Here is a 21558-nt window from a genome sequence, read left to right as displayed (position 1 = left end):
GGGGAAATCATGTTTGACAAACGTACTGGAATTTTTTTTTTAAGAACATAACTAGCAGAATAGATAAGGGAGAACCAGTGGTTGTGGTGTATTTGGATTTTCAGAAAGCTTTTGATAAAGCCCCACATAAGAGGTTAGTGTATAAAATTAAAGCACATGGGATTGGGGGTAATATACTGGCACAGTTAGCAGACAGGAAACAGAGAGTAGGAATAAATGGGTCTTTTCAGAATGGCAGGTGGTGACTAGTGGGGCACCACAGGGTTCAGTGCTTGGGCCCCAGCTATTCATAATATATATCAATAATTTTGATGGGGGAACCAAATGCAATATTCCCAAGTTTGCTGACGACAAAACTAGGTGGGAATGGCGAGTGGTGAGAAGGATGTTAAGAGGTTGCAAGGTGATTTAGACAAGTTAAGTGAGTGGGCAAGTACATGGCAGATGCAGTATAACGTGCATAAGTGTGAAACTATCCACTTTGGTAGGAAAAACAGAATGGCAAAGTATTATTTAAATGGTGATTGGGAAATGTTGATGTACAAAGGTGTCTTTGTACACCAATCACTGAAAGCAAGCATGCAGGTGTAGCAAGCCGTTAAGAAGGCAAATGGTATGTTGGCCTTCATCGCAAAAGGGCTTGAGTACAAGAGCAAGGATGTCTTACTGCAGCTATATAGAGCCTTGGTGAGACCACACCTGGACTGTTGTGTGCAGTTTTGGTCTCCTTACCCAAGAAAGGATATACTTGCCATAGACCAGTGCAGCGAAGGTTCACTGGACTGAATCCTGGGATGGCAGGATTGTTGTACGAGGAGAGATTGGGTCAACTAGGTCTGTATTAACTGGAATTTAGGAAAATGAGAGGGGATCTCATTGAAACATATAAAATTCTGACAGGGCTGGACAGACTGGATGCAGGAATGGTGTTTCCTCTGGCTGGGGTGTCTAGAACAAGGAGTCACAATCTCAGGAAATGGGGTAGGCAATTTAGGACTGAGATGAGGAGAAACTTCTTCACTGAGAGGGTGGTGAATCTGTGGAATTCTCTACCACAGAGGACTGTGGAGGCCAAGTGACTGAATATATTTAAGAAGGAAATAGTTGGATTTCTAGACTCTAAAGGCGACAAGGGGTATGGGGAGAGAGCGGGAATATGGCGTTGAGCTCGAGGATCAGCCATGATCATATTGAATGGCGAAGCAGCCTTGAAGGGTTGAATGGCCTACTCCTGCTTCTATTTTCTTCGTTTCCATGTTCCTAGGACTAGGAGACATGGTCTAAAACAACTGGAGCCAGACATGTCACAAAAGAAATTAGGATACACACTACACACAAAGGGTGGTAGAAGTTTGGAATTCTCTTCCAGAAATAGCAATTGATGCTAAACCACAAAAATTTTAAATCTGAGCTTGATAGGCTTTTGTTATCCAAAGAGATTAAGGGATATGGGGCAAGTTAGTGGTCACAGACAGAATTTGTTTTTTCTTATTGTCCATGATCAAAGTGTTTTGCATGTGAAGTGTGTGTATTTTTACCCTCGGTGATTTGCCCCAATTTAAATAACTTCAGCAGCAAGCTCTTTTGTGAGTTTTAAAATAAAGCTATTATTATCCCACACTTGCCCTGGAGGCTTAAAAACGCAATGTCTCACTCACTGGATGCAAACACAACATCACTCACACACAAATTAGATTTGGATAAAGAAAAAACAATACAATTACAATTTGGGATTATTTCAGGCTCTTTTGCAGCAGGCATGTAGTTTCTTAGATGAGTTGATGCTTTGGCTGGAATGAAGATCTTGAAAAGCAGAGGATTCTCAATAAGCTGGGGCTTCTTATAGGTGAATTGTCAGGGTGTTGGTTCTAAGATGAACCTGAAGTTGGAACAGGCTGGAGAGAGTCCTTCTCCCACTTTCAAGGTATTGCTATTTATACCTTGGCTTCTTAGTTGACTACAACTGATTTGATGGCTTTCTGCTCGCTTATCTGTCCCATCTTGTATCGTGGTTTTTCACACTTGAGAGTTTGGGACGGTCAAGCACTGTTAGATGAGGGGTCATCACAATAGAATGAAAGATCGATGGGATCCATTTTGCATTCGCCCAACACCCACTGAGTTTCGGTGTCCCTGGTGAAAAATGGACACGAGTTGTCTGCAAACCCTGCTTTCAGCAGGTTTTGGTCCATCCTTAAACAATGACATGTGGGAATCTCACGAGTGGCCGTGAGGTTCCTTGATTCAGATCCATATTTAATCAAGTATTAGCCATCTACTCTACTGTCTACAGTTCAAATGCCAAAAGTCACATTATATGTTGAAGCTATCTTAACAGCTTTTGTGTTCACTTTTTAAAATATAGCTTTTAAATTTGTAATACCTTCATGGCTGTACTGGACATGAGACCAGATACATGGAGTTAGATTGCAGATTAACCATCTGACTGAATAGTGGAACAGGCTTGAGGGTTAAATGTTCTACTCCTCTTCCTACATTCATCATCAATTAGAAATTCCTGTTGTTGTGAGCTATTGAGGATAACATTCTTAGTGTGGAGGAATTCCCTCCTTATTCCCTGATGGCTCTGATATACATGGGCTACTAGCTGCTGCACATGATAATAATAATAATCACAGCCCACCCCCGCTAGAGACCCAAGTATCCGACAGTAAACTGCAGAGACTCATGATGAAATCACAATGGAACATTTACCAAAATAAAATCCGATTCCCTTTAACCCTGTTATCGATAATAAATTATATTTAGCCTTGGAAAAGCTCCATTCCAGATGCAGTAACCCTGAATTTTGCTCTGCTTCACTACTTTTGTGCCCTGTCTCAAACAGCACCAGAGTGACTTTCTTTGAATGAAGGCATAAACATCAGATGCAGTGCACAGCTAGAATGACATAATAACAGTTATTAACGGGGAATGTGAACAGCAGCTTTGAAAGCTATTGTCAGAGCAGTTGGAATCACATCTTTGCAGACAGATTCAACAGGCCTCAGACTGAAGGCACGCTGCATCTAAAATGGCTCTGTTGCCAGGGCAACCGGCTAATGTGGAACTGAGGAAACTTTAGAGTTAGCCTGATTCTCCCTTCTTAATAAGCGTTCCTTCTCCTGCTGGTTATCCTGTGACTCCCAGCAAAAAGTGCATCTGTGTGGACATTGGCGAGGACAGGATTGGGTTTGGCAGCGATGGCTCCGATCAGCCTCATGATGCTCACCGACAGGCCAGGCAACTGAGGAGAGCAGGTAACCATGAGTGCACAGGCCGGAGATGCAGCACTCAGTACAATGGCCAGAGCAGCACTAACATGACCTTGGCTATGAGTCCATCAACTTTTCTAGCTGCATAATCTGGCAGGCATAGTTCCTAAACATGAACACTCCAAGAACTGTCCTGTAAACAGTGACATTTGCCCAAGGGGAAACATTACTTCACCAGATAATTCACAGCAAGTGTTTTAAGGTTGCTTAAATCATGGTGACTGCCCTTTAAACGCAAGAGTCTTATAGCGTACAACATTCCAGCAGCAAGATTTCGAAGCTCCACTATATAGCAGAGGTAAGTGTGAGGGAGGAACAGAATCTGACTGGGTTATCATGGCATTGGACGGAATCTTGTTCAGGTATTGGGGCTCTCGCCTGCTGGCTAGAGAGCTGGCAAGGCCTGCACTGCCTCTTTTCGGGAAGGCCTGCCAAACCACAAACCAATCAAGCAGTGGCGAGGACATCCTCTGGAATCAAGTCCCTGGGGGCAGAAGTCTCATCTACAGAAAACTGCTCTTGTACTCAGCAGAGGCGTTAAGGATGTCATGGCTGCTGCCATAGATAAGTAATGTGGGAGGGAGGTTTCGAGAGTGAGGACAGCAGGGAGAAAGATATTGGGGGGTGGGGGGTGGTATCGGTAGCAAAGGCAGGGTTCTAACTGTTAGTGGGTTCCCCCTTTCCTGATGTTGAGTCCTTCAATCAGGCACTGGGTGACTTTGATCAAGGGGACTCAAAACCAACACCACCAACCCCCTCACTCCACACACAGCTGCTGCTGGGTTAATACCAGCGACGGTGGGATGAAGTCCTTTAGTGATCATTAATTGGCCACTCAAGGGCCTCAATAGGCAGTGGGGCGGGAGGATCAACCATGGGCCTTCCCGCCCAGAGCTTAATGCAGGCAGAGATGGGAAGGCAGTGGGGTTTCGGTAACCACTATCCTGCCCAAGTACATGCCCTAGCATCCTAGCTCACCATCAACGAGAGCACAAGATTCTGCCAATTATGGGGATAAAATTGATCTAGGGGTGTCAGCACAGACGAGCATTAATGAATTGGTAGTCCAATTTTCTTCCCCAATGACCCTGCCCAAGACCGATTGCGTCCATAAGAAAATGGTATTTGGACTCATGGGGCAGAATTTTGCTGTTGGCGAGCAGGGAGCGGAGCCCGCTCACCGACGCATAAAATGACGCGGGATGACGTAGGGGGGAACCCTTGACATCACCCCGCCCCATTTAAGTTTTCTGGAAGATGGGGGCGCAGCAAAATCAGCTGTGTGCCTGTCGACCTGTCAATGGCCAATTGGGGCCATTGACAGGATCATTTATGCAATTAAAGGACCTGCCCGTCCAACCTTAAGGTTGGCGGGCAGGCCAGGAGACCCGGCAGCAAATAGAAAAAACATGAAACCTCATCCAGTGACGGGATGAGGTTTCATGCAGTGTTCTAAAAAGTTTAATAAAGTTTTACTGTAATTTATGAACATGTCCCATCTCATGTGACATTGTCACATGATGGGGACATGTTAAGGAATTTTCTTTTTTCTATTTTTAATCTTTTTAAAAGTGTAAGCGATCTCTCTGAGGTCGCACTTAGGCACAGGGAGATGTGCGCTCTGTCGTGTGCACACGAGAAAGAGCGCACTCTCGCTTTTGGGGAATCCCCTCACCCCTGCCCGCACAGAAAGTGCATAGCGCTTCCCGCCAGATGTCACGCTGGGCGGGCCACGTAAAATGGCGGCAGGGCCCGCTTCTCCAGCGGGGATCGGCTCCCCGCCCGGCGGAGATTGGGTCGGGCCCGCCCGCCCGACAGGCAGAAAATTCTTCCCATAGCCTTTAATTGGAGAATGACTTATGTCAAGTAGACAGAATTTTCAATTCATCAATCAAAAAAAGGACAACTAGTTGAAAAGTGGCAAACTAGGATACTTATGTCATGCTCAAGTTGTGCAAGAAGCTATTTCATAAACATAGAGTTTTCATTCATATTCACCGAGAGACATGCAATCTGATATATGGCTTCAGATCTGCTATAAAGAATGACATCTCAGCAACAGTCATGATAGTTGATTTGCTGTCATAAATACAATTGTACAGACTTTTATTTAACTAGTCATTTAATATTTATGGAGTTGTGCCTCCTAAACATGCTTTTGCAGATCATTAGCCCTTTCAAAGAGCTGACACGGGCACGATGAGCCAAACGGGGTCTCTCTGTGCTGTATCATTCTTTAATTCTACTCTGTGGCTACATGGTACTTATAAAGTCATACATTAAGTATCTGCTTAATTCATTGAGCTTTTGTAAGTCACATGCTGTCAGACGTTTAAGCTGAGTTGTCAAGGATTGGAACATGGAGCTCACTAGGCCTTGAAATTTTGGTGGTACATGGACCCTGTTGAAGAGCTGTGCTATTGGCTGAAGAAGTAGGCAGGTATCAAGAAGGGTGTCCACATCTCTTGCTACTTCCATAGTTCCACACATTGCGTATGCACGCGATTATCTTAACAAAATACTGTTGACCTTTAAAAGGAGGGCTCCAGCATATAACCATGTCATAGCTTTATTTTTGAATATTAATCCAAAAGTCAGGAATCAAAAATGATGCAGAATATCCTGGGAATCTACCACACCCAGTCTACTCATCTCTTGAATTTGCTCGATCAGCATGCTAAGGTTTCACTGATTTTTACAAATATGTAATGTGCGCCCTACCACAATTAAATGGAGTGGGGTGGGGAAGGTAAACAGCAGATACAGACTTGTTGAAGGAATCTACAAAACCTTCAGCAATCCCCCACCTCCCCTACATTCCAGAAAACACTTGTCGTGTTTACCTCATCTACGTGCTCACTGAGTGGGCCATGTACAAATCCTGCCACTTGAGAGCTTCCTCTGAGGAGCCGAAATCCTTTGTGACTCCAGGCATGTCTGTCATATCACTGAAATATCCCCAGCAGTCTCCACCAGCAACTGGTTTGCTTAAAAATAGTTCTCTGCATTGAATACATTTCATGCTACGCTTGAAGAAACAGCTCAAAATCTGGTTGTCCATTTTGTCACATGCACCTGTCCCTCTGCAATTATTACCATGGTAATTAGATTTGGCTGAGAGGTTTGAGTGCCTACAATGCAAAGCTCCAGCACTCTTATTTTTTCCTGCATTGGCCTCCAGCAGACCAGACTATGGGATTATGGAGTAGAAGCTGATCATTGCTGTGCTCATTTTCTAGATGGAAAATGGGGCGGGAGTGGGTGACGGGGAAGTGAACAATTTCACACGGCTATGTCCTGTCACCCAAGAACCCCTGATAAACCTCAGATGCCAGATTGGCTTCAGACAATTTTCAATCGTTCGGGGTACCCGCCCAAAACAGTTGTTAGGCCCCCAGCATATGCTCGTGAGGAGCCTAACTCTTATTTTAGGACCTCTCAGGAAATCTGGTTGCCCTATGCGGAGTCAGCACTGGATTTGTTCTACTCGGTGTAAATCTGGCCTAACAGGCTACTAAGCAAGTAAGCATATTTCTTTAAATGAGGAGTAGTTAGGCTCCTCCAGACTCCACGGCACTCCTAAGGTCCACTATCAGACTCGCCCCACCCCCTGCTGTCTGTTCTGACATCCCCCCACCGAGACCAACTTGAGGCCGTGGCCTGAAGCAAGCGGTCCAAAAACTGAATCCTTTTGAAGGACGAGTTGTCTGTAGAGATATGACGGGAACCAACAGCTCACACTCATACTGACACCTTCACTGGAAACTGATATTTGTAAAGTAACCTTCAACCGGTAAAAAATTTCCAGTTTGATTGTGAGCACATAAAAACAACTGATTTAAAAGAATGTCGCGATTGATGATGAAAATGGTCCCCTGGGATTTTAGTTCCATACAAGATGAGTTGAGACAATTTCAATTGTGTTGCAGCAACGCAGTTTGAAGGGAGTGGGGTGAGGGATAACAATGGTTTAAAGAAACAAAGGTCTTGCATTCATACAGCATCTTTGCATTCACAAAGCACATCTCAGTCAACACAGTCCAATCCTTTGCAGCACGGGATACAATGCAGAAGGCACCACTCGTCCATAAACCTCTCATGCATCCCCCATTTTTATCAGCCCACTATTGGTGGCCATGCCTTCAGATTCCAAGGACCTAAGCTCTGGAATTCCCTCTCTAAACCTTTTTCACTTCCCTACCACACTCTCATTCTTTATGTAGCTCCTTAAAACTGATTTCTTTGACCATGCTTGTGATCACCTGCTCCAAAATCTCCATGTGGCTTGGTACCAGATAATGCCAAGTGACTGCTTCAAAAGTTGTTATATAAATGCAAAGTGTTGTTGTCGTACCACTCAACTGAGATTGTCTTTTATTGAAAGGATAGTATTTCACCAGGGAGAAGCGTTACAGTTGCCTGTTCCATGAACAGTTTAATGCCTGTACTATCAGGAAAAGCTTGTGTGCTCCTTTGCACAGGCATATTTTATTTGCACAGGCATATTTTATTTGAGTTCCTAAAAGAAAATGTAAAAATTAGTTTAGTAGTAGACACAGCCACCAATGCGATGATGTTGCGTAATCTTCAAAGTGTCAACAAAGCGTACGAGGCAAAGCGCCAGTTAACTTGATTTTCTACTGCTCCCCTCCATCCCACTCCACCCCCCCCCGCCCCCACCATGCTCCCTTAGGTTGATTCCAGCTCTCTGTAACTAGAAATATTTAAACGGCAACTAATTGTACTCTGTGAATTGTACTAGCTGAACTGTTTGCAGTGCAAAGAGGAATTAAGCAGCAACAATGTTCAAATGAATTCAGTGACCCCAATGCTTTCGACATGGTTCCTGTTGGCCATTTGTTTAGCCTGGTTTTATTTTGACGTCCTGCAGAACCTATGGGGTCAAAGCAGTCCACCGCTCGATTCCTAACACTTTCTCCATTCTTTAGAACTGGTCAGGCTTTGAGGGGTCTGAAAATTCATTCAGGTGATAATAATTGTGACTAATGGATAAAGCGCTGCTCTTTCAGGAACCCCAGTCAGAATCAACTTTAAGTGAAGAGACAAAACAAATGTGCAGAGCCGCAAGCTAGCTACAGGGCCTTGTTTCTGTTGGAACACATTACTGACCAGCATGCCTGGGTTTCACCAGCTCTGCATAAATATGACAACCTAAAGTCAGGGAGAAGTCAGAACAACAACAAAAAAAGATCCAATAGCAAAATATTGACCTGAAATACACATCCCAGTCAGCCCTGACAAAGAGAGGTTGTAATCAAGTGAAGCACCATAGGATATTATTGATTTAAAAGCACATCTGGGAATGTGTACAAGATACAATTATTTCCATAAGTAATGTCTTTTCCCACAGATTTCTGATGGATCAGTTGGTAAGGTCAAAACCCGGTCTGATAGTGAACCACTGCAACCAGGGAGATCCATAGTTCAGTCTGCAATGAGTTTACTATTGTCAGCTGAGATAGCATTGGGGAGAGCTGCATGGATTCTATACACGGGCTGGTCAGAGAGGGAATTGTCAGGGTTCCTATTGTAGATAGGCACCTCATGATCCCTGCTGGAAAATATATGTGCGAGCGGCGGGTGTGGCCAGGATCAGAGATGGCCACAATCGAATAGCCACCAAGACCCACCATCTTGAGTTAATATGAGCCACTTGGGAAAGCAACTATGGAGCTATACAGCAACAGCGCTTTTTGAGAGGAGGAGGGAAAGTTATGCAACGTTTGGTGAGGGGTTCAGTCTAATTTGATGTTGGTACTCCAAGATACCAGAGGACAATGGTCTGTGTGACTGTGACGACAATTCTCCATGTGGTAAACCTTCTTATCTCAAGTATACATTGTGTGGAAGAGCTGTGGTTCCTCATTGATAGGGAAGAAAAAGACCATTGAGTTAGTCACTCTGGGCTTCCACAATGAGTGTAACCAGTCAAATTCATGCATGGATAGCTCAGAGCAGTGGAGTACTTTGAATTCAGCAACATTTTTTTTAGTGAAAATTGTTCACTCAAAGAGAACATGGTCTTGGTTTTCTGTACAGAAATAAAGCAGTTCACAGAATTCTTTGCACCAGTTACTTCCAGTCATGACTTCCCTTTGTAGCACAAGGGTGCTTTAATTTGACACTAACTACTTTTGATACCTGGATACCCATGAGGTTTTCTTCCTCATGGAATGGGGGAATAAATGTAACATTTTGATATGTTGCAATAAGTTCTTAACGTTTTCAATTTGACACCAACACAGCTTAGGGAACTGAGGGGTGATGAATAAATGTGACTTGGTGCGAGTTAGGGCATGGGCAGCTGAGTTTTGGATGAGTTCAATTTATGAAGTGTAAAAGACGGGATCCCAGCCTGCAGAGCATTGGGTTAGTCTGAGAGTAACAAGCATGGATTAGGGTACAAACCAGTGGATGAGGGTTTCAATTGCAGCTGGGCTGAGGCAGGGAGGGGATATTATGGAGGTGGAGATAGGAGATCTCAGTGCTGGGGGAAGGCATGGGGCTGAAAGCTCAGCTCAGGATCACATAGGACACCGAGCACTTAGTGCACGGGCATGCTAAAACTAAGATGTCAGCTGCTGAGGTCTATTCAATTCCAATATTTTCTTTAATTTTATCTAAGAGCAATGACAAGGAGATCAACTAGTTCATTATAAACAAATACAAGACCAATATACAAGAAGGCAGGGAAATGTATAGATTTTGATACATTCCATTTAATTTAAGTCAAACCTAAAATCATTATCTCCTGCCTCCCAAATCCAGTGGACTCTACCACGTTGAAGGACATAGACAGCGGATGCATGAGAAACACAGTCATCTCCAACTTCCCCTCCAAGTCACAGCTCATCCCGACTTGGACATATGTTGCCATTCCTTCACCTTCCCCTGGTCAAAATCTTGGAAATCCCTCCCTAACAGCATTGTGGATGTACCTTTACCAGACTGCAGAGAGTCAGGAAGCCAGCTCACCACCACCTTCTCAAGGCCAACTATGAATGGACAATAACCTTGCTAGCGATGTCCATGTTTGACAAATGAATATATAAAAAAAGCTATATGTCTATCCATTTAAATGCCCTGGAATATAACAACAAAAGCTCATCAACCTGAAATGTTAACTCTGTTTCTTTTGCCACAGACCTGTTTACTTCAATGTAAATTAATGCCAAATGTGTCTGCCTCAGCAAAGGTTACTCACCAGTCTTCCTCTCAAACTTCCAGGCTGGGATGTTTCTCGCTGTCGTCACAAGGCCGTCAGCGGGAAGAGGGACAGACACTTGAATGGGGCCTGACACTTGGACGGAAGAGCCATTACTGGTGAACAGGTGAATGCTGACTGCAGCCACAGGAATCAGTTCAAGCCTGGAGTGATTAACTGTTTATATTGAAAAAAAAGTATGATCAGCACCCTAAAAACAGCATGTAAGATTGTAAAACCAATTTGCTACAAGCTAGTATACAAACTGGACTTTTCAAATCCAGCAAGGTCACTTCCACCAATTAAGGGTTATGGGGTGAAATCTGGTTTTGGCACAACAGGTGTAACAAATCTCCAGCCTGTTTTGCACTCCAAATTCTTTTCCCATTAAACCCTAGAAAATTGGGCCTGGAGAGAAATTACTACCAATTCATAAAAGCCCATTTTGCTCTACTCCCAAATCCAAATTCACCCACATGTACTTTACGTTGACTTTTTAGGCTGAATGTTATCCATTATCCTGCCTTCAGTTGAACTGAAGAGAGATAGAATTGCCAAGAAAATGGCATAGAATTGTAAAGTCCCAACGTGGGAGAGCATGTACTTGATAAGCTTCAGCCATTGGCATCTGGCACGGCATATGGCTCCTAACCAGAGGTCCTTAATGGGACCATTGCAGGCAGCTCTGAAAAGCTTCAAGATGGTTTGGAAATGATTTTTATGGAGTCAGAGAGAGCATTTAAAAACCTTTAGACCCTACAACAACATAGGGAGAAAGAGGGATGAGGTCCTGCAAGCAGAATTTAGGGAGCTAGGAAACGGATTAAAAAACAGGACCTCAAAAGGTAGTAATCTCTGGATTACTTCCGCTGCCACGTGCCAGTGAGTATAGAAATAGGAGGTTAGTCCAGACGAATGCGTGGCTGGAGCGATGGCGCAGGAGGGAGGGCTTTCGATTTCTGGGAGCGGTGGGACCTGTACAAGGCGGACGGGTGGCACCTGAGCCAGAATGGGACCAACATCCTTGCGGGGAGGTTTACTGGTGCTGTTAGGGAGGGTTTAAACTAACTTGGCAGGGGGCTGGGGTACTTGAGAGGAGGTTCAGCAGGGGGAGATGCACAGCCAAGAAAGAGCAAGTGAGTCTGGAAGGCATAGGAATTATAGGTCAGTTGAGGCACAAGGGAGTTTAACAAGGTTGAATGGCATTTATTTTAATGCAAGGAGTCTGACAAATAAGGCAGAAGAGTTGAGGGTACAAATTAACACATGGAAATATGATGTCATTGCTGTCACAGAGACATGGTTGAGAGAGGGGCAGGATTGGCAGCTCAACATTCCAGGATATAGGGTCTTCAGGCGAGACAGGGAAGGAGATAAAAGAGGAGGGGGTATCGCAATATTGATTAAGGAATCTAATTAATCAATTAGACTGGGGTTATTTTCCCTGGAGCAGAGGAGATTGAGGGGGGACACGATTGAGGTGTATAAAATTATGAGGGGCATAGATAGGGTAGACAGGAAGGAACTTTTCCCCGTGGTGGAGGGATCAATAACCAGGGGGCATAGATTTAAGGTAAGGGACAGGAGGTTTAGAGGGGATGTGCGGAAGAATTTTTTCACCCCGAGGGTGGTGGGAATCTGGAACTTCATGCCTGAAAGGGTGGCAGAGGCAGAAACCCTCATAACATTTAAGAAGTATTTGGATGTGCACTTGTGATGCCATGGCATACAAGGCTATGGGCCTAATCCTGGAAAATGGGATTATAATAGTTAGGTACTTGTTTGACCGGTGCAGACTTGATGGGCCGAAGGGCCTTTTTCTGAGCTGTAGACCTCTATGACTCTATAAGGTCAAACTGCTGACTCCACAATGCCCAACAGGGGTTGTCTCTCCCCCTATCACTCCACCATTTTAATTTGCATGGACAGGTTGGGTTGCCTGGTGAAGTTACTAGATCATTGGCCCATTCCAACCAGCAAGTGGTTCCAAATAGGACAGCAGCCCACCAAAAGGTTGCTAATGAAGGCAATCACAAAAAATTGGTCATTCTCACTTCACCCACCCACGTCCAACAGAAGCAGTCTCATAAGAAGTTACCCTTATATCTTTAATCCATTAACTTTATTTAAACAATAACCATAGCGAATAGGTTCAAATTATTAAGAAGGGTCAGGCAAAAGGGCAGGGAAAAACAAGTCCAACTTGCTCAATTTATAGCCTCTGTATTAATATGTTTGAAGACAGACATACACATTATGGTGCATTAAATGCTACAGAAAAGGCCTCTGTTCTCCTCTCCTGCCCTACCTTTAGTACCTTGATAGAGTACCATTCCAAGACTGCCAAGTGATCAACCCAGCTCCCCCTATAACACACGATAAACACCTGCCAAGGGGCACCTGTGAATTCCTGCACTTAGAAAGCCAAGGGCAGTAGATGCATTGGAACACCATCACCTTCATGTCACACAACACCCTGACTTGTAAATAGTCATTCTTCTGATGTTGATAGATTAAAATCCTGGAACTCCCTATATTACAGCATTGTGAGAGAACCTTCACCACATGGACCGTAGAGGTTCAAGAAGGCGGCCCAACGCCACCTCTTCAAGGGTATCGAGGGCAATAAATGTGAGCCTTTCTAGCAATGTCCCATATCCCAAGAATGAAAAAATGAAAACAGGGTCTTCTGAAATCACAGATTTTTTTTACTTATATCCAATCTGCCGCATCACATCTTTTTAGTTGGAGATACAGGGATCATTCTGGGTGGTTCAATGTTACTCATTTTAATGCATTTGTAAGACATTCTCACCACTGGTATTTTGATCCAGGTGTTAGTCTTTTTATTTTAAATAGATTGACTCCACTGCTACAGCATCATAAATGCTAACAGAATCTTGATACAATCAAGATCAGCTTTAGATGGAGTCTCTGTCTCTAGAATCCCCTAGTTATTCAGGACATGTGGAGCAGTGTCGGTTCCCCTGTAGGCAAAGCTAGGCTCTGACAGGAAAGAATATTTACACTTGTGACTCCCCGCACATGCAATTTGTTTATCTTTCCAAGTCATCAGTGGAGAAGGGTGGTAGAAGGGCAGTCATTTCTCACAATGAAAGATGATCATGGGGATTGGAGGAGTGCAGGATTAGGAAGTCATTCTGGTCCCCTCTCCCACACCACAATGTTGCACTGACACAGGTCATTCACCCATCATCCCTGCCAGAGAATGGTGATTTGAAGTGGAAGAGAAAATAGAAATAAATAAATATAACATGAAATTGTGAACAAAGCTTGTTGTACGGGAGCAAGTGTAGCACATCAGCTGCTGAGGCTTTATAAGGCTCTGGTCAGACCACATTTAGAATATTGTGAGCAATTTTGGGCCCCGTATCTCAGGAAGGATGTTCTGGCCCTGGAGAGGGTCCAGAGGAGGTTCACGAGAACGATCCCAGGAGCGAAAGGCTTAACATATGAGGAACGTTTGAGGACTCTGGGTCTATACTCGATGGAGTTTAGAAGGATGAGGGGGGATCTGATTGAAACTTACAGAATACTGAAAAGCCTGGATAGAGTGGATGTGGGGAAGATGTTTCCATTAGTAGGAGAGACTAGGACCCGAGGGCATAGCCTCAGAGTAAAGGGAAGACCTTTTAGAACAGAGATGAGGAGAAACTTCTTTAGCCAGAGAGTGGTGAATCTATGGAATTCATTGCCACAGAAGGCTGTAGACGCCAGGTCATTGAGTGTATTTAAGACCGAGATAGATAGGTTCTTGATTGGTAAGGGGATCAAAGGTTACGGGGAGGAGGCGGGAGAATGGGGTTGAGAAACTTATCAGCCATGATTGAATGGCGGAGCAGACTCGATGGGCCGAATGGCCTAATTTCTGCTCCTATGTCTTATGGTCTTATGGTCTTATCATTAGAAATCATATTTCGAGTTTAAGTACTGTAATCTTCACGTTAAATCCTTGGTTGCAGATGTTGTCAGTAGTGGTTCACAAAATGATGCATCTGTGAGGTTTCTGTAATCTTCTAGCTCCTCATATTCCCCAGCAACACAAGGCCATGTTAACTGCAAAGTAAACATTCAAGTACCTGTTGTGTTGGTTTCATAGCCCAAGAGATAGGGGAATCCTTCCACTTCCATTTCGGTGTTGGCTGTTGTTAGGAAAGCAGACAGGTCATTATAGGATGCGTTTGCTGGAAGCCCAACATTCTTCCTCTGGAACTGGACCCATGGCTGATTCTTGGCACCTAAATGGGAAGAAAACTGACCATGATACCTGGAAAATAAAGCACCGCTTACATCAGATCATCACTGCAATGTTACAACATTTCTGTCTGACACACACACAGTGTGGCTTCTGGTTTATTGACGCACAAAATATTCTGCACACATCCTTCTCTGAAATTTCTCCCAGAAGTCACATTATCAGAGGTTGGAGGGGCATAGTTTAAAGGAACAAAAAGACCTCAAAGGCTAAAACAATCAATGTTCCTCTTCATATGAAACATATATCTATCCCGAAGATTGTTGATCTCTCGTACATGGTGGTATTGTATATTTCCTGTCATCACTCTCAGTAACCAGTAGTTTCCCTTAATGATTGGACTTCTGCAGTTATTTCTCTTTTAGTTTCTTTTTCCTTTTTCCCCCCTATCAGTTCAGTCCCCTCTTCTCACTGGGGTTTGATTCCTGGGGATTCCCTGCAGCACCAAATCCTGGCTGTTAGCATTCTTCCCAAATGAGCCTAGACCACAGAATGTTTAATAACAGGGAGCATCACAGGCGTGGAGCCTAACCTGATATCCACACACACATGCCTTCCTAGCAGAGGCCAACTCTGCATAATTTTCCTCTCCTCTAACCCAAGGGCCGTTGAGGCCAAATATCCCAAATTAGATCTTCCAACTCACAGCAGAGAGGTATTTGAACCAAGAACTGTGCTGCAGTTTATACAGCTCATGCTACTCACTACCATTGTCACATGAGCCCATTAATGAGCAGAGTCTTTTCATCTTACAAATCCCCGATAACTTGCTTATTTTTGTTTGTAAGCTTTCATTTACATTTTTTATTCATTCTCAGGGTGTGGGCATCACTGGCAAGGTTAGTAATCATTACCCGTTCCTAATTACCAATGAGAAGGCGGTGGTGAGCCACCTTTTTGAGCTGCTGCAGTCTATGTGGTGTAGGTACAACTACAGTTCTGTTTTTCTGAAGTGGCTTGTTAGGAGGGAGTCCAGTGCTGTTAAGGAGGGAGCTCCAGGATTTTTGCCACAGTGTCAGGGAAGGAACAGCGATGTAGTTCCAAGTCAGGATGGTGAGTGACTTGGAGGAAATCTCTACAAGATGCACTGCAGCAGCTCGCCAAGGCTCCTTTGACAGTCCTTTCCAAACCCATGAACACTACCACCCAGAAGGACATACACACCGACAAACAGTCCAAAGAAAATAAAATCATTCCATTAATAATTTGCTCTGTTTTCTCTCCTTTACATTTAGGGACAAATCCACTTCAGAGCTGTAATATTACATGTACCATCATATACCCCACCACTTTTCATCTCAGTTCCCTGATTGATTTTTTTGTTTCCTTCCAGTCTTTTCATATTTGCTTTTTGTGCCCCTTTCTCTCTTCTGCTCTTCTTTCCATTGATTTACATGCTTTCTGATTAATTTTTATTTTTTTGTCTCTTTACTTTCTGGTTCCAAAGTTTCTGGTATTCTGGATCAGTATTAAAAGAGGCCAACGACAAAATGGCTGTCGAGATTTCCAAACAAACGCTCACAGAATTGCACTTTCTTTCAAACTCTCAGCAGCTATAATACAGGTGTAAAGCTCTTTGGGGCCATGGGCGAATAATAAATATGGGCGTCATCAGGAAATTCTTTCCAAATATCTGATGATAACTCAGGGTTCTTGTAGATTAAGCGGTGCAGCTACTCCCTTCTCAATCTCATTGTCCACCGCTACCAAATCGGTCAAGTCAGGCTGTGAAAATTAGGTTGGTTCGGATCAAGCTGGGTCATCCCTCATCTATTTCCACCACCTGTCAAGGCCCAATTTGTCGCTAAACTCAGGATACTATATGCCTGCAATGATGGTCAAAAGAGGAACGGATCCAGGTACATTATACTAACAGTGTTAGTGGATCCAGATATATTGCATCAGCAGTGTTAGTGGATCCAGATATATTGTACTAACAGTGTAGCAGGTCCAAATTATTGTACCAGCAGTGTTAGTGGATCCAGATATATTGTACTAGCAGTGTTAGTGGATCCAGATATATTGTACTAGCAGTGGTAGTGGATCCAGATTATTGTATGAGTGGTGTTAGTGGATCTATTGTACTAACAGTGTTAGCGGGGATCCAGATATATTGTACCAGCAGTGTCAGAATCTGGGAATGACAACATTGAATTTTTTTCAAAAATACGGTAATTTATTCACAAAAATGCCTTGCTGGGAAAATGCCATGTTAATTTATTTAATCTCATTAAGCAATCTTTCTTCACAGATATGGACAAATCAATTAAGAAACAAACTGTCAATTTGAGACTTTTAATAAATTCTGATTAATTAACATTTAAACAACTTCATTTTCCAACTAAAATAGTGTGGAACTCATAAGAACACAAGAATTAGGAACATGAGTAGGCCAATTGGCTCCCTGACCCTGCACTGCCATTTAGTAAGATCATGACTGATCTGACTGTGGCCTTAACTCCACTTTGCTGTCATAACCTTTGACTGCCTTGTAGATCAAAAATCTAACTCGGCCTTAAATCATTGGTAAGTTTAAGGATTCCTTTCAACACAATCTCGGCTCAGGTGTATAAGTATTATTTTACTGAACTTCCTCTCACTTTGAAATCCAAGCATGAAAAATCTTGCTGCAAGAAACAGGATTCTTCTCTCAAGTCTACCTTTGATCTTTTCTCTCTTGCAAAAACTATGAACTTTATCAACACTATGACGATTAGTGAGCCTCTTAACTTTCTACTCTTCTTCCTTCTAGACTTTAAATTTGTCTTCCTTTACCATCTTGTCCCTTCTTTACAATTCCAATGTTGAAATGAAGCCTCATCATAAAATACCCTACTTCAATTCAAACTTTCTGAGGATTACTAAATGTAGAACTCCTTATCTTCCTTAGTTTTTTTCTTCCTCTCATAGTCTTTTATTACAGACTTGATGCTATCCTGCACTTTAGACCTCAGCCTTTCAGCTTGGTTTCCCAATAGTAAATAAAAGCAACATCTTTCTTGCCTTTGGCCATCAGCTGGAAGGATTCATGGTCAGTCTTGAATTAGGATTTTTTAATTTATCTGAACTCCGGGCCTCCAACCTTGCTGAATATTGAGAATTCGTAGAGCAAAATAAATTAACTCACACTATCATTATACTACAGTGCCATCACTGACAGGAACTTGGCCTCCAGTACAAGCATTGCAATGGGGCCAATGCTTCGACCTTCAAAAGAGGGGAGCATCAATTTAGGATTCTCTGGTTCTTTTGCGACAGGACCAGAGCAGCTGCTGCTAAACACTGACTGTTTCCACCTAGAATCAGGTCATTAGCCCATTAAGTCTGAATATTGTAGTTCTTCACATCAACGAGCCTCCTAATCCAATCACACTAACTCACGTTTTCTACACTACAACAGCGACTAGACTTCAAAAGTCTTCATTGACTGTAAAGCACTTGAAATGTCTGGTGGTCATGAAAAGTGCCATATAAATGCAAATCTTTTTTTTTTATACATATTCGCTACCCAAATCCTGAAGGAACTATCTAATTTTCTGCTACTGTAACACTTGCTGGAAGATAAGTTGACACTCTAACCAGCCTCTGTACAAAAATTCTTTCCAAATTCCCAAATATTATCCAAAATTCTTGCCCTCCCTGTTACTGTCTCGCATTCTAGTGTAAAATGTCCATCACTAATTACTATTTCATGATGCTTCATTAATCTTGAAGTCTTCTTTCTGATCATCCCCAAAACCTTCTCAGCTCCAATGGGAAAAAAAACAAACCTCTCAGGTTTCTCTTCATAACTGTAGCCTCTCAATAATCTTGTGAATCTACATTGCATCTTTTCCATTATAAACTTGGCTACTAGCTGCAAGCAGGAAAGGAGGCTGGTTTTTCACCGGCTAGTCACAGAGGTCTACAGCACAGAAAAAGGCCCTTTGGCTCATCAAGTCTGCGCCGGTCAAACAAGCACCTAACTAATCTAAAACAAAAACAGAATTACCTGGAAACACTCAGCAGGTCTGGCAGCATCGGCGGAGAAGAAATCAGTTAACGTTTCGAGCCTTCATGGCCCTTCGGCAGAACTGAAGCATAGTTAGAAGAAGGGAGAAATATAAATTGGTTTAAGGTGGGTGGGGGGGGGGGGGGGGGGAGAGAGAGAGAGAGAGAGAGAGAGACATTGAGGGTGTGGTGATTGTGGAGATGAGCAGATAATCAAACGATATCACAGAAAAAAGGGTCAAAGAGGTGTTGAAGGTGGTGGTATTTGTCTGAGAAAAGTGCTAATTAAGAATGCAAGACAGGATATTCAAAGTACAGCTCTAGTGGGGTGGAAAGACTAAAGGTTTTAGTTTTAGATTTAAAAATAATGGAAATAGGTGGGGAAAGAAGAAGCTATATAAATTATTGAAAAAAAAAAAGCGGGGGGGAAGAAACAGGGTGGGGATGGGGGGAGGGGGAGTTTAAGATCTAAAGTTGTTGAATTCAATATTCAGCCCGGAGGGCTGTAGAGTGCCTAGTCGGAAGATGAGGTGCTGTTCCTCCAGTTTGCGTTGGGCTTCACTGGAACAATGCAGCAAGCCAAGGACAGACATGTGGGCAAGAGAACAGGGTGGAGTGTTAAAATGGCAAGCGACAGGGAGGTTTGGGTCTTTCTTGCGGACAGACCGCAGGTGTTCCGCAAAACGGTCGCCCAGTTTGCGTTTGGTCTCTCCAATGTAGAGGAGACCGCATTGGGAGCAACGAATGCAGTAGACTAAGTTAGGGGAAATGCAAGTGAAATGCTGCTTCACTTGAAAGGAGTGTTTGGGCCCTTGGATGGTGAGGAGAGAGGAAGTGAAGGGGCAGGTGTTGCATCTTCTGCGTGGGCATGGGGAGGTGCCATAAGTGGGGGTTGAGGAGTAGGGGGTGATGGAGGAGTGGACCAGGGTGTCCCGGAGGGAACGATCCCTACGGAATGCCGTCAGGGGGGGTGAAGGGAAGATGTGTTTGGTGGTGGCATCATGCTGGAGTTGGCGGAAATGGCGGAGGATGATCCTTTGAATGCGGAGGCTGGTGGGGTGATAAGTGAGGACAAGGGGGACCCTATCATGTTTCTGGGAAGGAGGAGAAGGCGTGAGGGAGGATGCGCGGGATATGGGCCGGACACGGTTGAGGGCCCTGTCAACGACCGTGGATGGAAAACCTCGGTTAAGGAAGAAGGAGGACATGTCAGAGGAGCTGTTTTTGAAGGTAGCGTCATCAGAACAGATGCGACGGAGGCGAAGGAACTGAGAGAATGGGATGGAGTCTTTACAGGAAGCAGGGTGTGAGGAGCTGTAGTCGAGGTAGCTGTGGGAGTCGGTAGGCTTGTAATGGATATTGGTGGACAGTCTATCATCAGAAATTGAGACAGAGAGGTCAAGGAAGGGAAGAGAAGTGTCAGAGATGGACCATGTGAAGATGATGGAGGGGTGGAGATTGGAAGCAAAATTAATAAATTTTTCCAGGTCCCGACGAGAGCATGAAGCAGCACCGAAGTAATCATCGATGTACCGGAGAAAGAGTTGTGGGAGGGGGCCGGAGTAGGACTGGAACAAGGAATGTTCCACATACCCCATAAAGAGACAGGCATAGCTGGGGCCCATGCGGGTACCCATAACCACACCTTTTATTTGGAGGAAGTGAGAGGAGTTAAAGGAGAAATTATTCAGTGTGAGAACAAGTTCAGCCAGACGGAGGAGAGTAGTGGTGGATGGGGATTGTTGGGGCCTCTGTTCAAGGAAGAAGCTAAGGGCCCTCAGACCATCCTGGTAGGGGATGGAGGTGTAGAGGGATTGGACATCCATGGTGAAGAGGAAGCGGTTGGGGCCAGGGAACTGGAAATTGTTGATGTGACGTAAGGTGTCAGAGGAATCACGGATGTAGGTGGGAAGGGACTGGACAAGGGGAGAGAGAATGGAGTCAAGATAACGAGAAATAAGTTCCGTGGGGCAGGAACAGGCTGACACGATCGGTCTGCCAGGACAGTTCTGTTTGTGGATTTTGGGTAGGAGGTAGAACCGGGCCGTCCGAGGTTGGGCGACTATCAAGTTGGAAGCTGTGGGAGGAAGATCTCCAGAGGAGATGAGGTCAGTGACAGTCATGGAAACAATGGCTTGATGTTCTGTGGTGGGGTCATGGTCCAGGGAGAGGTAGGAGGAAACGTCTGCGAGTTGACGCTCAGCCTCCGCGAGGTAGAGGTCAATGCGCCAGACAACAACAGTACCACCCTTGTCAGCGGGTTTGATGACAATGTTGGGGTTGGACCTGAGAGAACGGAGTGCAGTGAGTTCAGAGAGAGACAGATTAGAATGGGTGAGAGGAGGAGAGAAATTGAGACGGCTAATGTCACGCCGACAGTTCTCAATGAAAAGATCAAGAGAAGGTAAGAATCCAGAGGGAGGGGTCCAAGTGGAGGGAGAATATTGGAGGTGGGTAAAAGGATCCGTTGAACGGGGAGAGGACTCCTGCCCAAAGAAGTGAGCACGGAGACGAAGACGGCGGAAGAAGAGTTCAGCATCATGCCGAGCCCGAAATTCATTGAGATGAGGGCGTAAGGGTGTGAAACTAAGTCCTTTGCTGAGCACTGAACGTTCAGCATCGGAGAGGGGAAGGTCAGGGGCTATAGTGAATACGCGGCTGGGGCTGGGATTGGAAGACGGGGTGAGGACGGAGGGACAAGCAGGGGTGGAGGGTCACAGATGGGTGTTGGAGTCGATGAGTTGTTGGAGCTTGCGTTCCTTAGCACTTGAGAGAAAGAGAAAAAGTTTCTT

General features: G+C 44.3%; 1 protein-coding gene across 1 annotated transcript in view; it reads right to left on the bottom strand.

Moving 5' to 3' along the window:
• The window catches only part of fam171a2a (family with sequence similarity 171 member A2a), a 274581-nt gene that overhangs the window by 77245 nt on the left and 175778 nt on the right, over window positions 1-21558 (bottom strand). The window contains exons 4-5 of the mRNA XM_078529773.1: window positions 14601-14759; window positions 10501-10677 (exon numbers count right to left, since the gene is read on the bottom strand). Coding sequence (XP_078385899.1) covers window positions 10501-10677; window positions 14601-14759 — 336 coding nt within the window. The remainder of the gene's footprint in view (window positions 1-10500; window positions 10678-14600; window positions 14760-21558) is intronic.

The sequence above is a fragment of the Cetorhinus maximus genome, chromosome 25 (assembly GCF_964194155.1).
Source record: "Cetorhinus maximus chromosome 25, sCetMax3.hap1.1, whole genome shotgun sequence".
Lineage (NCBI taxonomy): Eukaryota > Metazoa > Chordata > Chondrichthyes > Lamniformes > Cetorhinidae > Cetorhinus > Cetorhinus maximus.
The sequence above is the reverse complement of the archived record's forward strand: the minus strand, read 5'-3'. Positions and strand labels throughout refer to the sequence as shown.